Source organism: Haliaeetus albicilla, chromosome 7, assembly GCF_947461875.1.
Source record: "Haliaeetus albicilla chromosome 7, bHalAlb1.1, whole genome shotgun sequence".
In the NCBI taxonomy this organism is placed as follows: Eukaryota; Metazoa; Chordata; class Aves; order Accipitriformes; family Accipitridae; genus Haliaeetus; species Haliaeetus albicilla.
The window spans coordinates 14,321,533-14,343,399 of record NC_091489.1 but is presented as its reverse complement, the minus strand read 5'-3'; the positions used below and the strand labels follow the sequence as shown (position 1 = coordinate 14,343,399).

At 40.0% G+C, this 21,867-nt stretch overlaps 1 protein-coding gene across 2 annotated transcripts in view; it reads right to left on the bottom strand.

Annotated features, from left to right (window-relative positions):
* MTHFD1L (methylenetetrahydrofolate dehydrogenase (NADP+ dependent) 1 like) overlaps positions 1 to 21,867 on the bottom strand; it is a 160,694-nt gene that overhangs the window by 36,224 nt on the left and 102,603 nt on the right. For both annotated transcript variants that reach the window (XR_011325383.1, XM_069787010.1), the window contains exons 25-26: positions 16,144 to 16,251; positions 14,487 to 14,639 (exon numbers count right to left, since the gene is read on the bottom strand). Coding sequence is in view for 1 of the 2 variants with exons in the window: in XM_069787010.1 (XP_069643111.1) it covers positions 14,487 to 14,639; positions 16,144 to 16,251 (261 nt within the window). In the remaining variant the exon portion in view is untranslated. The remainder of the gene's footprint in view (positions 1 to 14,486; positions 14,640 to 16,143; positions 16,252 to 21,867) is intronic.

Here is a 21,867-nt window from a genome sequence, read left to right as displayed (position 1 = left end):
AAAACTGTTTCTACTTGATGGACCAGAAAGCATACTCTTGATTTCTGTAGTACAAGGATGGAATTTTTTTTCCTCCACCAGCTTTTCTGCTTCCCAAACTCAACACATTCCATCCTTTATGTCAAACATATCAAAATAAAAACTGCCTCCAGCTGCCAAAACAGCTCCAAGGAGGAGAAAGGAAGGAGGGGGGGGGGGGGGAAACGGGAGAGGAGGGGAAAAAAAAAGAGGAAACATAAAAGGAGAGAAAAGTTTAGGCTTTTGACTGCTCTCATGAAGAGCTGATGGACATCTATGGAATTATATCAATTTGTTGCAATAAAGTGTAGTAAAATTGAACACAACTAAGACGAACAATGCATGGTTTGATGCAATGGGTAAAAAAATGCATGCATTTTCAATGCAGTCCATAATCCAAACAAAATGGGGATAAACAACAAAATGATGATACTTAACACTCTCAACAGAAATGTCTCTTGTTCAGTTATAGAGAAATTTTGCATGAACACCTGATGATCAAACTAAATGCATCCTTCTATCAACGAATTCATTCTCACAATTTACATTTCTCTGTACTTACAAGGAAATTTGTCTTACATCAAATGATGACTGCTCCATTCATTGCACTCCACCTCCAGTAATAACATTATGAATTGAGTCAAACATATAAACTGATGGGTGGAAAACTGCCTTTTCAACATAAATACACAGAAACTCTCAAAACACTTTCAACAAGAGAGAGATACCACTCAAAATGCTGGTCAATGGCAAAGCTGAGTAGGAACTGAACTGTATAGCACATACATTTCCTCTGGATACTGATGCAGTGCATACAAGAGCCTGAATACTCCATGGTAGGGCTGGATTTGCATGAGCAGTTACAAAATAGTAAAAAGATAGGAGCAGAAGCACTATGAAAGTGCTGCCTTCAAACAGGCACACATCCTGCATAGCAGTAACGCTCCTGGAAACCAGAAACTGGATCTGGGCCAAAAGCATGAGTTGCGTGGCAAGAAAAATCTGCAGGACAGCCTTCTGAACAAGCACTGGCTGAACAAAGTCTGGAGATGCTTGCAAGGGAACTCCTCTGTGACCAGGGAAACAGGGCATTCACAATCCCATAAAATGAACAATACTATATGTAAGATACCCAACTCCACCAACATTGTTTTCCAGCATAATAACCACAGACCCCTGTATTTTGGCTTATTTCATGGATCAAAGAGAGGTAAAAGTCACGGCTTTTGTGGTAGAGCTTTCTTGACAAATTCTAGATTAGCACTCCACTTCTGAGCACTGGCAGTTTTTGACAGTAGTGCAAATGCAGTAACTTCTGAGCAGCAAGAGCCAAGTGTTGCAAATACAATTGGGGAAAAAACAACTGTCACACCACTTATGTGATGTTACTACTTCTTGTTTGGCACTTTGGGGGGTGCATTTGCCACATTGTGATACGTATAGTAGAGTATTGCCTAAAAGAAAAAAGAATGATATAAGATTTTCTTACACCATGTTATCAGCATTTCTCAAAAATTCTGATAAATTAACACCACTGAGATTCAACACTGTACCTCTGTGAAGCACCTTTTAGGTCACAGTTTGAGTACAACAGCCTCAGTGATGTCCCCGAGGACACTTCTCCAGCAGCACCCTTGCTCCTGACAGCAAACTGAAAATAAGGAGCCAAGCATGAACTTGGAAGTGGTGTTGAATTTCATGCAGTTTTGTGGAAAAGATAAATGAAGAGCAAAATGGGGTTAGGAGATTTATTTTCACTTATCTAAGAGAGGCTTAAAAAGACTCGAAATAGTACAACAGGTTTCTATAGGTGACAAACTGTCACAGTTCTTCTGGCCTCAGTCTACTGATTGGTTTTATTAAGTGAGCAAGTAACAAAACCAGATCATCTCAGCATAAGAGTTTACTGATGATTAATGAAAAGGCAAACACGTTATCCACATTCCTCTGCTGCTTTCATTCACTGTAAGCTTATTTGTTTGCAACACTGAAACCAGAAGGCGATCTCAAAACACACCCAATATTCAGTGTTGCAGAGTGGCTTACTACATAAAAAAGGTTTATGTAGTGGCCTGCTAGGTGGCTTACTACATAAAAAAGGTTTGTCACCTTTGTAAGAGGTATTGCTAGATATATTCCCTTCACATGTATCAATGCAGCTTTCTCATCAACACATACTCAATGCTCCGTCATAGACTGCTTTTGATTATAAAACCAGAACTTAAGGAGAATCAGTAAGAGATTTCCTGAAGACTGCAAGGGATATAAATAATATTTCTGTGACTATCACAAGCCTGCACACATTTAATAACTGGTGTCTTGGTTGCTAAATGATGATTAAAACAGACTATCTTTATGCTACTATGTTTATTTGTAGAAACAAAGAACCAGTTGATTTGGACCCAACCATCTTTCTCAAATTGCTGATACAGACACACAGTCTCCAATTAAAAGAATTTAAGTAAAAGCCTGTAAAAGTGACAGAAAGAATAGCCCCTCATGAGTTTAGGGCAGCTGTGCAGAAAAGGAAGCCATGACCTGATTACCTAATTCTCACTACTTTTCCTGAAAGCCTATACTCTGAGGTTAAGTTTAGACTCAAAGTCTTCAGAGCATTGCTAAGCTTTAAGTAGGACAGCACGTGTAGATCTTTAACATTTTAAAAATATTTTCTCTCAAATTCTAACATTCCTATATATGATTGAATGGCTCATTCTGAAGTTCTTCATGTCACTACCTCTCTTTATTAAGCTCAAAACCCAGCTCCTTATGTTGCCTAAAGAAACATGGTTATTAAAGAAAGATGCTATGTGGTCAGGCACTCCAGCCTAAAATATCATGCAATTATAGGATTTTATCTTCAGAAAATTCCGAGTCCCTGAGGAGAAACTGTTTAGCCTACAACTAGCTCCAAACTTTGACATGTTATTAAAAAAACATTATTAAAAATGTGAAACTGGTTAAAGAGAATGTTCCATTTCAAGTAGGCATTTTTATATGACTTCAAGCAAAAGGTGAATGTTCAGCTGGCAGGCACTAACCTGTAAAGTATCAAGCACTGGTATAGCTAAACATGGCATTATCATCCACTGGACAGTTACAGAGGTAAGAGTTTAAAATGTTTCAAATGAGCCAAACTTTGCTATAAAAGCGAACACCTGCACATCTTGTCACTCAGATTTCTTGTGGTTGTCCTGGACTGCACCACTACCTGGCATGTTTCATTGGGAACACCCAAATGAAAGGACGGGTCTTACACACAGCCCTGCACGTGGCAAACCCACAATCTCAGCACTGCATCAGGTACTGACTTTTACAGAGCCACCACAGCCAAGCCCATCTTCACACAGCCCCTCATACTTCAGTTTGGGAATATCTAACAAACATACACCTTCCAAACATAGGAAAAATAGGCAGACCATGGCTTGGGCTCCACATCAGCCTAAGCCTTTCCATGCTGAGGTGGTTGTAGTTGCTGTTGAGTTGTGGGAGCTATACAACATTAACATAATTTTCCTCTATGACAAAAATATACCATAATGCAGCTGCTGCACCACAGTCAGCACTCAGGAAGTTTCACCGGTGTTGGTAAGATACCTCATACTGATAGATTTTCATATGTAATTGCAGTAACAAAATGGTGAGGAGAGACAAAGTTATCTCTTGCCTTACCTGTACAACTGTTAGTTCAGACCTGATTATATTTCTTCTTCACAGGCCTATGAAAAGGTCTGTTCTTAGGAGTCCAGCTCCAGGCCAAGAAATAATGTTCTTGGCTTTTACAATGTAAAAGAGAAGGAAGCATTAAACAGAGTTTTCCCAAAGCTGTGTGGAATAGGCATTAAATTGGAGAGGCTTAATCTTGATGTAAACTGAGTCTACCACGGAGAAATGGATGTGAGAGAGGAAAGTCACCATTCTGGACCAGCTGATAGGGTGTCCATAGTAGGGTTTTAGTCTCAGATATGGGAAACGCTGTCAACTACTGCAACATCATTTCTGCTAGGGAGCAGAATTTCCTCAGGGACACAAAGATACACACCTTATTCTTCCTTCTCTTTTGACAAGTGATGTTCACCAGTGTGCGGGAAGATCAGACAAGGGAAGACAAGACAGATAGAATCATAGAATCTTTTAGGTTGGAAAAGACCTTTAAGATCAGCGAGTCCAACCGTTAACCTAACATTGACAAGTCCACCGCTAAACCATGTCCCTAAGCACCACACCTACATGTCTTTTATATAATACCTCCAGGGATGGTGACTCAAATACTTCCCTAGGCAGCCTGTTCCAGTGCTTGAGAACCCTTTCCATGAAGAATTTTTTCCTAATATCCAATCTAAACCTCCCCTTGCGCAACTTGAGGCCATTTCCTCTTGTCCTATCGCTTGTTACTTGGGAGAAAAGACCGACCCCCACCTCACTACAACCTCCTTTCAGGTAGTTGTAGAGAGCGATAAGGTCTCCCCTCAGCCTCCTTTTCTCCAGACTAAACAACCCCAGTTCCCTCGGCCGCTCCTCATAAGACTTGTGCTCCAGGCCCCTCACCAGCTTTGTTGCCCTTCTCTGGACACGCTCCAGCACCTCAATGTCTTTCCCGCAGTGAGGGGCCCAAAACTGAACACAGGACTCGAGGTGCAGCCTCACCAGTATTGAGTACAGGGGGACGATCACTTCTCTGCTCCTGCTGGCCACACTATTTCTGATACGAGCCAGGATGCCGTTGGCCTTCTTGGCCACCTGGGCACACTGCTGGCTCATATTCAGGTGGCTGTTGACCAGCACCCCAGGTCCTTTTCCACCAGGCAGCTTTCCAGCCACTCTTCCCCAAGCCAGCCTGTAGCGTTGCATGGGGTAGATGATGACAGTCACAGGGCAGCATCAAGTAGTCTCTCTGAGTACCAGAAATGCTGCATCTGTAGAAGCCTGTGGGTCACTGTTGTACCATGCTGAGAATACTTTTTTTAATGGACTTCACCTGGGAGATGTCTCTTGATCTATAGACTTCTAACCCAGTATCAAGGTGGTTTTATGCAACCTTCTCCTCAGTTATGGCCAAAAGGTAACATCCTGTTCATGACATTTCACAGTTTCAGAAGAGAGGAAAGATTGGTCTTTTCAAAGTAAAGCCATTATCACTTATCAAAGGCAAAATACAGTATGTCAGCATTTGTACCTTCTCTTTTTTTAAATAAGGACACATGAGGAATATCTCAGGAAATACTTCAGGATTTTGGGGTGGGTGGGTGGAGTAGAGGAGTAGCAGCAGCATAACTTTATCTTTTAGTGTTGTCCACAGAATGTAGGTCAGCCTCCTCCAGTGGAAATACTCCAGGCTGATTCTTTACATTCTTAGACATAAACATCTCATGATTTTGCAGGCCAAGAAATCGTGAATTTTATTCATGGTCCTGCCCCTGATTTGTCAGGGGACCTTACTGTTTGCATCTCTGGATTCCTTATTTTTAAAAAATGTGTCAAAATTTTGCTTGTCTAGGAAACTACTAATACAAAGTGATATTATGTAAATGTTGAGTACTATAATTTCTATAAAGCCCATGTCATAATGCAATAAATTAGAGGAGCTCAGTTTCTAATTTCTCGGTAAATGTTATTTTGTGGAGTATGTGCAGGATGCATTTATTTCAATATAAAACAATTTGGCAAATGTCCTTCCTTCCATATATAAACTATTTGTTAACTAATAATAGATGTATATTTTACTACGTAAAAGTATAACCTATTTTTAACCTCACATTTTCATGCAAAGTTTATGGAGAAAATACTTTAAAACAGGAAATCAGAGTCCATTTCCTGTTTTAACAGGGATAATCCCTTGACCAGTAGGCACAAATATTCATTCGTCTTTAATGTTAATTAGCACACTATTCATCCTATATATCACAATTTACTGAAAGAAAGCAAGTTGGTGGGGACATTATTAAGTTCAAAACATCTTTCACCTTATTTATCCGGAACCCAATAAAACTGTTCAGTTACAGACTTGCAGCCTCCAGCTAAGTTCCTGCTATTAGCCTTAAATCACTTTTAGAGTTGCAACAACAGTAAGTTGCCAAACTCAAATATACAGCTATCTACATCTGCTAGATAGTTTGTCTTACTGGACAGTCTGGAAAACTTTCAAGTTATTTGACCCAAACTGTAAAGTTTTTTGCTTCTTACCAAGGAATCAATACTTTTTAAACCTGCAAATCAGCATCTGAAATATGTATCTGGAAGAATGTTGAGGAGACAATGTTTTTTATTTAAGTGAGCGTAAGACAGGCTCTCAAAAAGATTGCATATAGACAGTAGTTTTAAAAAGGTAACTATTTCTTCCTTAGTGAATGGCTGAATCTCTAATTTTCCAATCTGAACCATGAGATAACTTTTCAGAAACTGTGATTTCTTCAACTGAAGAAGCTTATCAGGCTGAACAAACAAAAATAGGGAGCATGAAACATAATTTCATTTCATCCCTATACGGAGGAACAGCAAAAAGCTGGAAGTGACACAGCTTGGCTGCCGCTACCAAGCTGACCCAAGACAGTCAGCAGCGGTACCCACCCCGCCCCAAAGCCGTCAGACTCAGTGACCCCTGGGTCTGGCAGCATCAGCCTCTTCATGCAGCAAGTCATCCAAAATATCATGAATGGGTGAAGTAAATACCTGGCTGCCTTCTCTAATGCCCAAGTCTGTACATCTTCTGTATAGACAGCATAATCAAAATATCAACCCTTAACACTGCTGTTTCAAGATGTTCCATAAAATGATTTTTGCGTTCTTTGCATTTGATCAAAGTCCACACATAGGAGGCTGATTAATTGAATGAGCTCTTAATCAAGCCCTTTTACTTACTCTGAACTGGCACAAGTGCACAACAGGTGTGCTAACCAGCACAGTCAGAGCTGTAGGTGAGGATCGGGGTGGGCAGGCAGCACTGCTGCACCACAGAGAAGCTGCCATGAGCCGCGCGATTCAGCCACCTGCCTCCCTCTCTGCCCTGGAGAAGCCTGGCAAGGCATTCACTAACTGCTCAAACTCACACGTGCCTATGTTTCCACTGCAACGTCCCTATTTCATGTCTGAAGTCATACGTAAAATCTAAGGGCAGTGGTCCAAAATTGCTGCTGGCTTCTGTCCAAATTACACTTCCCACTTTTAACTGACACATCTTCGTTAATAGCGAGCCCCATGCAAATAGGCTAATGTGCATCATTCAAAGAGCTCTTATCTCCATATGGAATATCAGTCTTTTTTTTATCCGATTTTTTCCTTTCTTAACTGATGCAGTTATATCCATTCTCGCCTGGGATCACAGACTGTAAATCAGAGACAAGGGAATGAAACCGATAGAAAACATAACCATACTCACAGTTAGGTCTTGCTGGAACAGACAGCAAGGATCTTAATGACTCCCAGACTCTCTGAAGGCCTTGAGCAAACTACGCTTTCACAGAAGTGCCCCCTTTGGCTGCATGCATGCTACAGGTGATTCTCATTTTATTTGCCTACACTAATGGCATTTGCAAGCCTAAGACAGCTGCACTGAGTTCATTACATACAACTTCACAGGTCTGATGAGGGCAAGACATTAACAACCACACTGAAGAAAACTGTTTCAGAGCATAATGAGTTATCTTTGTTCCAGCATTGCTTAAACTTGTCCACACTAGCCAGGCACTACCCTTGATCAATGAATCCATACTGCCTGAGCTGATGTGTCAAGTCAGCTAATCTTAACTGAAAACATGTGCTAAAACACTTGTGACCTAGGCATACCAGTTTCAGAAATTCCTCTGCAGCAGCTCTGACCTACCATACTTTCCATGGAGATAGCACGGCTGCCCACGTCCTCTGCCCCTTTAAATGCAAAACAAAGGAGGCTAGATAAAATTCCCGCTACAAGGTATGGGAGGCTACCAAAATGCATTTTCAGGTTATCACTTACTGACTGAAGTGAAACATGAAAGTCAGTTTTTGTGCTTGTAAATAAGCCTCTGTTTTAAGGGACCTATTCCAGATAAACTATTTTAAGTTAGCAGCCACACGTGTATTATTTAAGTCTAAGAGCTCGAACATAATGTTACATTTCTATAGATGTATGTAATATAAGTATCTTTGGAAAAGATGACCAAGGAAACCTGACTGATACAAGAAATGCATTAAGTTCATTTTTGTCTCTAAAAAGTTAATTTTCAAGTGTTTAGAGCCAAATTTAAACTTTTGCATAAAAAATTCTTCTCTGACAAGGCTTAAAATATGGTAAGAGGCGAAAATAATATGGACATTCTGAATACAAAGAACTAATTTTACAGTAGTCATACTGAAATTGCTTATAATGGAGATTGTGTTGAGAAAAATCTCATCTAATCTGAACATTAAATAGCTTACCAAACCACAGGGCCTATTTTCTTCTGTGATACATTGTCTAATGGTTTCATCCTGTCCCAAAACAACAAGTCCTCCTCCAACTATTCAGTTTGCTGACATAACACACATGCCTACACAACTTTTTTTTCGTTCTCAATAGAACACAAAGCAAAACCATTCCTTCAGTTCTGCTAAATACAAGTGCTGGCCCCTGAGGAATGTAAGGCTAGGGTGAAGGAAGCTGTGATAAACTGCAAATTAATTTTGCTAATAGAGCCAGCAATGGGACCTAGTCTTTCATTCAGAAAAGGCAATACATTGTACTATATTGTAATGAATGTAGGTTAAATAATGCTTACTAGCAAACAAACAGAGCAATCAAGAGAGACAGCATGAACTACACAGAATCTAAGCGCCTTGCCTCCATTATCCGTCAAGATATTTCTAAATGCCAGAAAAGGAAGAGAGGCTCTTTGTTGGTTTTGGGGGTGTTTTTTTTTTGGAGGGTGTAAGAAGGTATTTTACCATATGTCTGTGTCACAGCTATGGCAGGGAGGTGCAACGATCTGAAGCAAAGTATATTTAACTCTGTATTTCCAACAAGCACTGGCTTATCCACATCAGTTTAAAATGGTTGAAGTAAACAGCAAATGCTCAGAGCAAATGGAAATTTGTGAACCATCATTTAAATACATTCTTTTCTATGTACTTGCAAAAGTTACAGAGATGATAATAAATTTTTCAAGCCAGCTAAACTCTACTCTTTTTGTCTCCAATTTAAAAAAATCCTTAGTCATCAGCAAGGCATGTTCTGCTCTCCTGTAACTACATCCATCAATTACTCCCATGACTTCTTCCTCGCCAGATCTTAGATCATGTCATTGTTTCAACTGATGCTTCTGGAACATCTTCAAATCTCTTTTACCCTTGTGGCTTTTACTTCAGTGCGCTCTTCCAGTTCTCCATGTACATCTTGGATGTGTCTTCAAATCATTTCACAGGTATCTCCTCCCACTGGTATAACTCTCAATTTAACTTCTTTTCCTTTCCAGCCAACCCCATCATTCCAATCCTCCCCTCAGTCTTCTATTCCCATCTTCTTACCACAAACGGCCATAGTCATCCTTGAATCTTAACTGCCTCATAGTCCACACACCTCAGATGTTTCCACAGGCTGCCATATACTCCTTTTCATTCTAATCTACAACTTTTTCCTCATCCCTTCAGCTAAATCATTCCCTTGGACCTATTTTTGCCTCATCTACAGAGACCCTCTCCGCCAACCCAATACTGCCACAACCACATCATGCAATTCATCAAGGAACACAGGTGGATTTGCTGTTATTACAGTAACCATCTCTCAGCCTCTAGCTTTTAAACACAATTAACTAAAGTTGACTGTCCTCACCTTCACTTCCACTGATCTTACCTATGTGCTCACCCCCTGCCCTGTCAACCCTACCCTGAATAATTCATCAGCCTTCCACCAAGTGTAATATCATTCAGCGTTTCTGCATGTGCACACCTGGACGCTATACAGGAACGATATGCCTGTGTAATTCAGAAAACCTCTCTCCCTTCTTCCTGAGAGGGATTACACCTACTGTAATAAATGCAAAGGCACATCATCTAACAGAGGAGAGCGTGGGCTTTTCTTTTCCTGTTAGCATTTTTCAATTTAGAACTACACAATTGCTAACCTACATTTCCCATGTGAGTTTAACTTCATAGCTTTCCTTTTCTGTTACTTTTTCCACACTTACTGCAGTTATCTCAAAACCAGCCTGCAGAGTCTGCGAGCACCAAGTATTTTTACAACTAGCTGTCTGGGGACTTCTGAGCACTGCTACAACACAGCAACTATACAATGCCAAAGGCAGGTGCCAAATGCCACAACACCAGGGACATTTTTTGGACTGAGAGAGGCCAGAATACCTAGCAGAGCACTACTCTTTTTTTACAAATTACAAAAAAAATTACAAAAATTATACAAAATTGCATTGCAAGCTAAATGTTTTACAAGGCAAATATAAATCTCACCATCATTTACATTTTTGAAAAATCACCCTATGTTACACAGATTGTCAGGACAAGTTGGGCAATCCACCAATAGTTATTCAGCTGTCCCATAAGAGAGCCTGAGAGAAGTGACAAAATGACAGTTTGGAGACAACCTGGGTCTCACACACCATTGGGAAACTGCAATTTCACTTCAGGTGGACCTGGACTCACAGCTTATGTTCAATGGACACCCTCAAAACTTATTAAGCTCTTAACCACTATGAAAGAAGAAATTCATTCAACTGGGAACAATATTTTCCTTCTAAAAGTATTCATAAAACTATTTGCTTTCAGGGTCTTTTCCCCCTTACAATATTCAGGTAATATTTTAGCGGAACAGTCCTGGCTCTCACCCACAAGTGAATTACAGTTTTATTGCTCCCATAAACTGATTTCAAACCACACTGGGTCTCCCCAAGAGTTCCTTCCCAGAGGATATAGTTTCAGAACTAGTTCCAGAGACCTGAACTGCTTTCTCTATGGGGAGGAAAATAATATTTCTGTAATAGACCGACCTTTCTTCAGATCTGCTGATATCTGAAGGATGTCAGTTCATTGTGAGAATTTGGGAGCTGGCGTGACTCCAAAGGCTCCACATATTTTCAAAGGGACCTTGCCTGTAGTTTTAACCCATTAAAACAAAAGTGCGTGGCTGGAAAAGGGTAGTATGTATTTAAAAATCTTACTGTGATTCAAACACAGCTATGTTACTTGCACCAGTGATTTGGTAGTGTCACTTCACAAAGGCAAAAGACAACAGGTTTTACCTCTAGGACCAGCCTGCGTTCTTGTACATCACATGAAAGAGAATAACAGAAACGTGGCTGAATGTGAGAAAGCACCAAACTGCAATGGCTTTCTGGGTGGGGGTGGAGAGAAACACACATACTACAAAAATCTAATAATTCCCCACCCAAGCATTGCTAGTGAATGACCTCACTGGTTTCCTCCGTATACTCCAGCAGCCTTCCTGCCATCACTCTGTTGAGCCAAGCAATGATGTCAACAGTCCACCTGTGAGAGTGATGTAGCCCTCTGGGTCATGGTTGCAGAGAACTTGGATAAAAGCTGTGCCAGTGTTAATTAAAGGCACCTCTTGTTTCACTGCTGATTTCCTCTGATAAGGCTCAGCTCATTTTTCCTGGAAAGACTTCCATGCTGTAGGGGAACTAGAGCCAACCATAACACAAAACAAATACTGCTTAGAGAATATGAAGACAACATGTTAAATATTTAGTTTAAAAAAAAAAAAAAAAAAAAGATTGCCTGTCAGTGCTGGTGTAAATACAAATCTCATTAATTTACATGTGCTAATGACAAGGTTAAACTACAAATGCTAGTTACTGCAGATAGTTTATCATCTTTCAGCAGTACTTATCTCTTTCATTTGTAACAGCCTTCCCAATTAAATTGGAGCAGAATTCTAACAACTTGCTTTACCACTGATAAGTTCTGCCAGGTTAAAGTGCGAGCAGCTTGTCTAGTAAAAAATATGCTTTGAGAATGGAGTTTGACATTTAATTAGCATCAGAATTATAACTACAACTTTAACAAATATGTTGTCCAATAGCATTTATTCTGCCATCAGAAAGGCCTTAGCTGTAAGAAGGCTCTAAGCAGCTTAGGTATTACGGATCCTCTTCCATTAATACAATTAGTGAGCAAGTAATGAAAGGAAAAAAAGATATCCTGTTGCTTCTTTTTTTCCTATATAAAGAAATCTAATCCACTGTCATGACTGGATGCTCTCACCATATGCTGTCACCAGGAATCCTGTAATCCCTGTACTCGTAGCATCTGACCTCCAGCCACTTTAAGCCTTCAGGACATGCACTTTTATACTTGCTCTGTTCTTGTAGACATTTTCAGATAGCTTTATTAGTAAAAGAACTGTCAAAGGAAGACTCTCAGTTTTGGAACCCTACATCAAAAATATTCCTTCTTGCACAACTTCAAAAGTACCACTAGGCTTAAGACTTCATTGCCGACAGCAATACACACAAAAAAATCTGAAGGTGGCAAAATAGAAAAGTGATCTCAAAAGCAGTGGTACAACTCTATTATGAGAATTTGTTTCTTGATCACAACTCTCAATTCTGAAAGGCAGCAAGTTGGACTTCTTGCCATAAATTTAATTCTAGAGAAGGAATTGTATGGTAAGGATGTTAAGAATACATTCATATTCATTCATTCATCTTGATTTCTAGCAATTGTGATAGTTCCAAGGAGTGTTGTATCCACATTCCTGAGCATTAGCAATATTTTCCAAACAACCAATGATCTATGTCTCTCTCTATATCTCTAGATTTTTAGCTCTTGGGGACGTTAAGTTTATACAGTACCTAGCCCTACAAACTCTCTTGGAATACATTACAATAAGAGTATACTGCCTACTCAGTTCCTGATATGGAAAAAGTTCCATGGTTATACTATTGAAGTCAGGGTAACTAACCTGGACATATTTTTTACAATGTCCTCCAGTAAGAAATCCCATATATAAAATGTCCGCCATAAGAACTGTATTTTTTGGTTCTAGGCAGAATCCGAAAATGAGAGATAATCCTTGAACTTGTTTGGTCTAGACCACTCCTATGGACAGTTCCTATGGATTTATGAGGCTGAACTGCAGCTACTTTGTGTTGAAACATGCAGAGTGTGACTCATTCAGAAAGCTCAACACAAGAACATTTCACTCTGACATCTTACAGAATAGCTCCCTCATGGATTTGAAGCAGTTGGTGCCCATTCTTCACATTCACTCCTTCTCAAGTTTATGACACACAACTTCCACTGCAAACCTGAATGCAGGCCATGAAGGAGATACTAGAACTTCTGACAAATTTTATTGTCACCAGTAATTGGAATTTGGTCTTACACAACTTAAATACACAGCTGTGCTCCACTTCTGGTAGACGCGCATAATGTGGCCATGCAGAAGAAAAGCATATCCCCAAGTCCAGTGAGTTAAAATGACACAGTTTCCTGAACTCCAGGAACTCTCCTGGTCAGAAAGTACTTCCTTCCTTGTTTCAAACACTTGATTGTTTCAGAGGGAATTCAAAACAATAGATTAGAAACTATCAACCTTTCCTAAGTGTACTGCTACACAAGGAAATCAGGCCGTGCTCTGGGAAGATGAGATAACATTGGGGGAGTACTCTTTCCGGAAATGCAATGGCTTTTGCATCCCTTCTCTAGCACCATCCCATGAATCAGCTACATATAAGTAATAATGCATGCTATGAGATGTCAGGTACAGTTCAACTACTGTTTGGAATAAGATATGCATGGTTGGCTAAAGGCAGGAGCTAACTAGCTTCTCAGTTCCTTTGATAAGGCACATCAAGGAAGAAAATATCAGGAGCTTCCTAATCTGAGTCTGTACTTTTAAGGACAGGTAGGAAAAAAGGATGACAATTGCCTCTTTTTAGCATCTTATTGTTTAAATCTCTAAAAAGGAGAAAGAATGTGCTACTACTTCTGCAGTTAGAAATCTATCCCTCCCCACCATAACTTAGTTTTTCACAAGGACTGGAAATAGATCAGGCTGATCAGCTGAAAAGCAATCATTTTAATCATAGGCTTTTTCCTAAAACAATTCCTTTCATCTAAATACATTACAGAATGCTTTGTAATGACAGATGAAAGATTTAACATTTAGAATATAATCATGTAACTACAGTTATTTACAGGCTGCAATTTGACTAAGGAAAGGCAACGGACTCATAAATTAATTTTTCTGCTGCATTAGGGTGCCCAAGTATCCTAGACTAACTGAAAAACATCAGAAACAGAACCAATGGCAAGAGCCATTCTCTCAGACCCTGTAGTCAAAGCTCTTACATGATATTACATTTTCCTAATTCTCTTTTCCTATCAACGTAGAGCTACAAAAGTGTGAGGATAAGATTATTATGAAAACCAAGAACTTACCTGGTTCTACACATTATTTTTAGAGGCAAACAGGAAATGCACTTCCCTGTCAAGCTGGGTCAAAGGAAGGGGAGTGATTGAGTTGAATACTTTGCACTCACCGTTCCTACCAAAGGGTAGATGAAACCAGCTCCAATACTGGCTCGCACATCACTAATCGGCAAAATGAAACCAGTGGGAACGCCCTTCCGCTCAGGCTGATGGGATAGAGATAGGTGAGTTTTTGCCATACAAATGGGAAGATTTCCAAATCCCTAACAGAAAAGGGAAAGAAAATAAAAGAAAAATGTTTTCAAGATTACAGTAAAGACAGAGTATGTTTTCACTTTGTTATCAGTATCTTCTAGAAACCGTAAAATCCATACAGCAATAGAAACCGTAAAATCCATACAGCAATAGTTAACCTCAGTTTCTTAGCAGCTAATATTTCAGAAATGGACAGAATACTGTATTTCACATGCTGTTCTCTCTCAGCTCCAGCCTCTATCTCCAGGGACTTGACTGTAGTGAAATCCAGTTTCTAGAGTTGGTTCTCAATCTAGAGTTAGGTGCAAACGTTGCCTATACAATGGCTAGAGTGTGCTACTTTCAGAAAGGGTGCACAACAGGTACCACACTGAACAAGAAACATACACCAACTCAATAAAACTCCAGTACAGAACTTCTCTCTGGGCTCCAATGACCGAGTTAGATACCTACTTGAGACAAGGATTCATAGTCCAAAGCTCTCTAAGGTACTAATGTCTTCTTGGGGGGTAAAGACAAATGGCTCATGATGCTTTGCCCAGCAACCACCTCACTACAACCACCCTTCAGGTAGCTGTAGAGAGCGATAAGGTCTCCCCTCAGCCTCCTCTTCTCCAGACTAAACAGCCCCAGTTCCCTCGGCCACTCCTCACAAGACTTGTGCTCCAGGCCCCTCACCAACTTGGTTGCCCTTCTCTGAACAGTGCAGTAGTTACTCAAAAAGTGGGAGAAAATCAGAGAAAGGTCCTCAGCAGCTTCCCCCGCTACTATTGTCTCCTAGGTTATTGATTAACCCTGTGTCAGGCACCTTCCACTCTTCTGTTCAATTCCTTGACAAACAGGGATGCAATTCACAAGGCCAGGAGGAAAGGCAGCACTGCAGGGAATTGCCTCTGCAGCCCAGCACTGACGACAATCCTTTAATGACATTGTGAAAATATTTCCTAATACTACTAATGTTTAGACTAAAAAATGGATTTGAGAATCACTTCAGGAAAAGATAAAGACATGAATTATTTTGCTTCAAGTATACTAAGTAAGCTTCTTTTCCATTTAGAAAACCAAATTAATTCTCAGGAGATTTGTATTATAGAGAAGACGGCTATACTTCTGTCTGGCCAGGCTGCTGAAGTATACTCAGGAATTTTTCCATGACAGATTGTCCATAGTTTCTATTTTCTGACAGAAAGGTTCCAGCCATGTTTACCTGCAGAAGCCGTTCAATTACAGAAAATACATTAACCTCTCCACATGGTTTCAAAACTGTTTTCAAACTGTAACAAAGCCCACTCCCACATGCTTTAGGAATGGTGATCTCTTTCACCATTCTGTTCTATCTAATCTAATCTAAACCAATCCATACTGACCTCCACAGTTTGGCACCATGGGTAAGCTCATGCCTTTTAGCAAAGCTTGACTAAACACTCCAGTCTGAGAACCTTTTACACCCTGAAGTTTCCTAAGGCTCTCATCCAGCAGGTATCTCATGGCATAATTCACTGGTGTTCTCACCTGCCGGGTATAACGTTCAACTTGTGACTGCGCAGCAGGAGACAACTCTATATCCTGAGCTCCATACACCTTCTGAGCAATGATCCTTATTTTTTCAACAATAGGAAGCTGCAGAGACAAGGAAACAATAGAAGGATGAACATTAGCCAAGAGAAGCTAGGATCTTGTTTGCTGAGTGAGAAATCTGAATCTCTCATTTACGTTCATCCTTGTTAAACAGGCTTGCTAAAGCATGAAACCAAGCAAAGGACACTGGTGATGGGTATGATATTCAGGTACAGGTACACGAATTACAACCATGATTTCAGCTATTCCATCATCTAGGAGCTGCACAATTTGTGCGTTACAAAGCTGACAACATGAACTTACACCCTTGCCTGAAGTGGGGGAAGGAAATTACTGCCATGTAGTTTTAAGAATCAAGAGCTAATGCACACTGCAGATACAAGGAAGCAAGCTCCACTGGGTTAACAGGGATCACGAGACAAATAAATTTCATTTCACAATAAAGATAATGTATACAATGAGTGGACAAGGCAAGGTAAGCAGGCGGCCATAGAAGGTTCCTCTGACAAGCAAGGAATTGTAGTAGAAAATTCCTGACTCATCACTGCTCCTTTGATCATAATATTATTGTTTTTTTCTTCACCTCCTGTCCTTCCTAACATAAGCATTTTGAATTGTAGCATTGATATTGTAAAGCACTTTGGACACTTTAAAAAAAAAAAAAAAAAAAAGAATATGAAGAATATGCAAGCATTCTAGGATACACTGTGAAATCACGAGTCAGTAAGTTCAACTCCAGTCTCCATAAGTGTCCACATCATGTTATTCAGCCCAAACTGACCACATGTTCTGCCTTTATGGCTTCTATCTGAAGGCAGATGCAGACTCTCACATTCAGGCTGTCAGAAACCCTTTCACAGATTTTCAGCAGACAGTTTTCTGTGGTCAGATAAGGCATTTACTTTTTGTGCCATCATTTTGGTTTATTTAGAGTAAAAAACTTCCTCTTTCTCTCTCTTTTTGTTTTCAATGATCTTGGAGACGGCAATTGTGACCCCTATAGCCTATTTTAAACAAGCCAACCTCTTCTACTTCTTTCAATAGGAACAGGACAATGAAGGAAGGATCATACCACCAGTTCAGCTACTTCAGTGCTGACCACAGATGGACAGAGATGGGTGCAATACTTCAGGGAACATTCCGTCAGTAATCTGTACTCCAGCATATTTAATTAACAACACATGTGGAAGTAGTGTTGAACAACATCTAAAGAGATACCACTTGGTGAAGAAGACTTGGTAATCTCAAGCAATACAAAAAGCAGCAGAACAAAAAAGGGTATTTCACTTTATTCCAACAAAGGCAAGAAATTGGTTTGTGAATAACAAACTCTATCTGGCACATTTATAGGAAGTTCCACAGTTAATCACAGTTTTGCAATGCCTGTCTAGAAGTAATGGGTTTTCTGCAAGATACATCAGTTGAATGGTTTGTGTCTGACTGACCTTTTTTGTATTTATGATTGAATTTTAGAAAAATTAAAGTTTAAAATAGTCTGCCTTTACATTAATAAAGAACTCCAGTAACAGACACATCACAAGAAAAGAAGCTTGCCAGACTTTCAAGTAGCTTAAATGTAAGGCAGTTAAAAGCTGCTAAGGCTCAAATAAAGTCCCCGCCTCAGATATGAAATTTCAAAGCAAGATTTAAAGATGTTCCACAACACCCTTTCTGAGCATGCTGACTATATGATTATTGCACCTTAGCTGGGTGGAATGACGTCATGTTCCTGACTTCAGGCTTTTTACAGGAATCCAAACAATGCAAAAAAATCTAATGAGGATTGGAGATAACACATTGCGAATATCCTAGATATAATTCCTGGCAGTGTTAAGCTGAATGGAATACTTAGTGGCATGAATAGCTGTGATGAGATGAAACATCTCTCAGGTTGATTATTAAATATGTTCATACGCATGGCAGTTTTGAACACAGTGGAACACATGCAAAATGTGTCTGTTAACATGACTTTTGGGCACTGTTTTCCTGCAGTGAAGGACTAACAGCAAAAGCAAAGGCAAAAGGAATTCCACCCCCCGTTGTTAGTAGACCAACGTCAAAACCGACAGCCTTCTGCTTAAGCCTCAGTAAATTCATTGAGATGGAGATGTTCGCTTAGATTCAACTCGCATTTGTGTCAAAATATTTCAAACTAACTTGACAGCACCATAATTACTATGCTCTCAGCTCCCTTCCAGCAACCATAGCTGTAGTTTCCAAACGAAACCCAGCAGGGCTCTGGCTACCATCAGAGGAGACTGCTTTAATGACAGTGGTGGCATTCTGCTCCTCCTGGGATGTGCGCAATATCTTGCGTGACTGAGAGTGAGCTGGACAGTCAAACTGTATCCCTATGGACTTATGGTTTTATGGTTGTTTTTTTTTTAAACCAGAATTTCAGATACTTTTCAGGCCAGTACTCACACCTTAAATTTTGCAAATCTAACCTCAGAAGAACCACCAGTGGGGAAGCAGTTGCAGGACTGTGAATGGCAAACAAAAGTGGTTTTCTGAGACCATCACATGTTTTTTGCAAGGCATGCGCATACAAATAGGTGAGGCAATGTGCATGGTGTCAGAGAAGAGTTTGAGCCTGTTTAATCTCACAACACAGGCAGATGAGTCCTGGCTGAGCCCAATTTGGACAGAAACCAGCAGGGAGGCACAGATGCTCTATGCACATTAACACAGCCCATGCATGTACACACTCTCAGACATGCTTCCTTCCTGAATTTTCAGGAGCAGGGAAAGGAGTACACTACACCACGCTAAGGATCCACCTGTTTCCTAGTATTTAGTGGGATTTTTAAGGGATTATCTATTCAGAATCACAGTGTAACAGCATTTCAAGCTAAAGAGTTTCCCTTGTTTCAGTTATCAAGTAATACTGCTAGGAAACTTCATTTAATTTAACTTAAAGAAGTATTTTCCAAAGAAAAGCCACCTGGTACTTTACATGAGAAATAAAAATTCATTTCACTTGAAACTAACATAATGGTATTTATCAGAAAAGAAGCTCTAGTAATTCAAGAGACTTTTTACATATACGCCACAGTAGAAGCCTGGATGTTTACAAGACACTCGCAGGAATAATTCTTACTTTTTCTTATCTGGTCTTTAAGGGCAAGTTTAGCTTTAGGTTTTCAACAAAACTGTTGATTATTTAGCACTTCACTATGGAAATACTCTCACTCATGGGAACAGGCACCCACCATATGTAGCAATGCGTCACAGTGCTAATTCATATGGAAAAGTGCTTAACTGAATTCAAAGGGGCTGAAAAGAGAGGCATATTGCACAAGTAACTAAATCATTAAGGGATTTTAAGATGGATTTTTGCTCCAGTTGATACCAGACTCCTCTAAAAAAATCATGTGAGCTACCTATTTGTGCCTTAAACACCTTGGTCAAATATCTGCCAGCAGAAGCCACATATCTCAGACACTTGTGAAATTACTTATTTCTTCTATCTCTCACTTTTTTTGTTTGAGAATTTTCTACAATGGCGTAGGGCATTCCTGAACCAGTTGTTCATTCCCACTCACAAACTACAATGTGGCACCCTCAGCTATACTGATGCATCTATTCTTAATGAAAGGAGTATGAAAAGTCTTATCGGAACAGTGAGTGTTGATGCACCCATATGAACAGCAAGTTGATTCCACAGCACATCTGCTATCTGGACAGCTATTGTGATAATGATATTTATAAAATGTGCAGAGCGTCAAAAGCACAAAAGATTTAGGATCAGCAATAAAAACTGCTGCTCTTTCCCTTATGTGAGGTTGTGAATGTTACTCAACTAAGTACATTTAGGTGGAGAACAGGTGACAGATACACAACAGAGTATGGATTTAGACAAAAACTGACTTTTATAGATATGCAACGTATTAGTACTAATGCTGAAGGAATTATGGCAGCTTCGGCAAAACAATTTCAAATTCAGTTTTAGCTTCTTGAGAAAACGATAGCATGAAATACTCAATGTAAATTTATACTGAACGTGAGAAGGTGCTACAGGGCCACACAGTATAAATATCTGCTGACAGTTAAGTAGCTTTGGTGTTTCTCTCAGAAACAACCAATCTCCGCAGCCCTGCCAGAGACAATGTGCATTTCTGAAACCTTGCACTTTCAGAGCTACCAAAGCCATATGCTTCTTCTGAGGCAAGCACAAACACGTGTGCTTGTTGAGGCTGCCAAGCACCCACACCATAAACAGGATTATCTCCTTGGCTAAAGCATAACAAGTGCTACAGCAAAAGTGCACAAACCGCTTTCACAAAAACAGTATCTGTGTAGCTGTACATTTCATTACTTGATAGAGGATGATTAAACCAAGAAATCAGCACTGATAAAGACGAGAGCCTGTCATTCCCAAGACTGAATTGATTATCCAAGATGAAATCACACCAATGTTGTCACCCAGCCATACTGCTAATTACAGGCCATCCCCCTTGCAACACATGATGTTATTGCAAATTGGTTTATTACACAATCTTCTTTCATCCAATCCTATCAACAGCAAGGTTTTTACCAAAACATAACTTAATAGTGTTTCATTTCTGCTAGCCTTTCCTTACATTTCCTTCACTCTTCATCTCTCCCTTCAGCTATAACAGCAGACTACACATTATCATTTGTCCACGTGGGGCCTGATGAGGATTTCCATGGACAGCTTCAACAGAGCCTTCTTCATCCTCCTTTCCTCTGCTGCTCACGCTCACCCATGTGCCAGTGCAACTGAGAGGGCAGCACCGCTGTTTGTGCAGCTGCACGTACCAAAGAAAGGCTAAAACATAACCCAGGGTAAAAAAAAGCTATTGTAACCCAGATCAGTTCACACATCCAGTTTACCATAAAGGCAAAGCCAGTATAAAGCAGAGAGACAGAGATGGCCTAAATGCTACCTCTACAGAAAGAACTGCTCAAACTGTTCAAATCTGATCACTGAAATGTACCAGCAGAAACAGCGAGCTGGGGCAGGGACACGTGGCTTGGGCTGGGATTCCTGAAATGAGCCTTGTTGCCAAAAGTCAGTATCGCATGAAACAAAACATGCAGATTACCAGGGGCCTGGCTTGGGACTGTGCTCGGGATTCCCATCATTTCCATCCTAATCTGGACACGTGGCTTTAAGATCTTTGGCTACTGGAGAAAGGAGTTCATCTTTTTAACTCTCCACAGCCAAACCCTGAGACTGCTGAAAACAACCCCTGTTCCTTTCCTCCTTCCTTTCTTCTGCTTTTAAACATTCCCCCTGACTTCCTCACCAAAACAGAGTCCAACAGAAAACACCTCCAAAAAGCCAGAGTCAACAGCAGTAAGTCCATAGTCATACTTCATCCCACTAGGCTGCAGCTAAGCCACACTACTATGAGAAGCACTGGTGTTATCTAGCTTAAATTGAATACCTTAAGTGAATGCCCATCAACGCAGCACTGTCTGAAAGGATGTCTTCACATTTATACAATATAAATATTTAAAACTACTTTATTCTCTGAGAAAACTTAAGATTCTGCTGAAAAACACACATTTAACTAGAGAATATACAAAAGCACTATTCACTTGTAACTTACACATTTAATACTTCAAGTTCTTTAAACACTCACTTTAGCCTCACTGCTTATTTTTAATTATCAGATCACCAGTTTAATT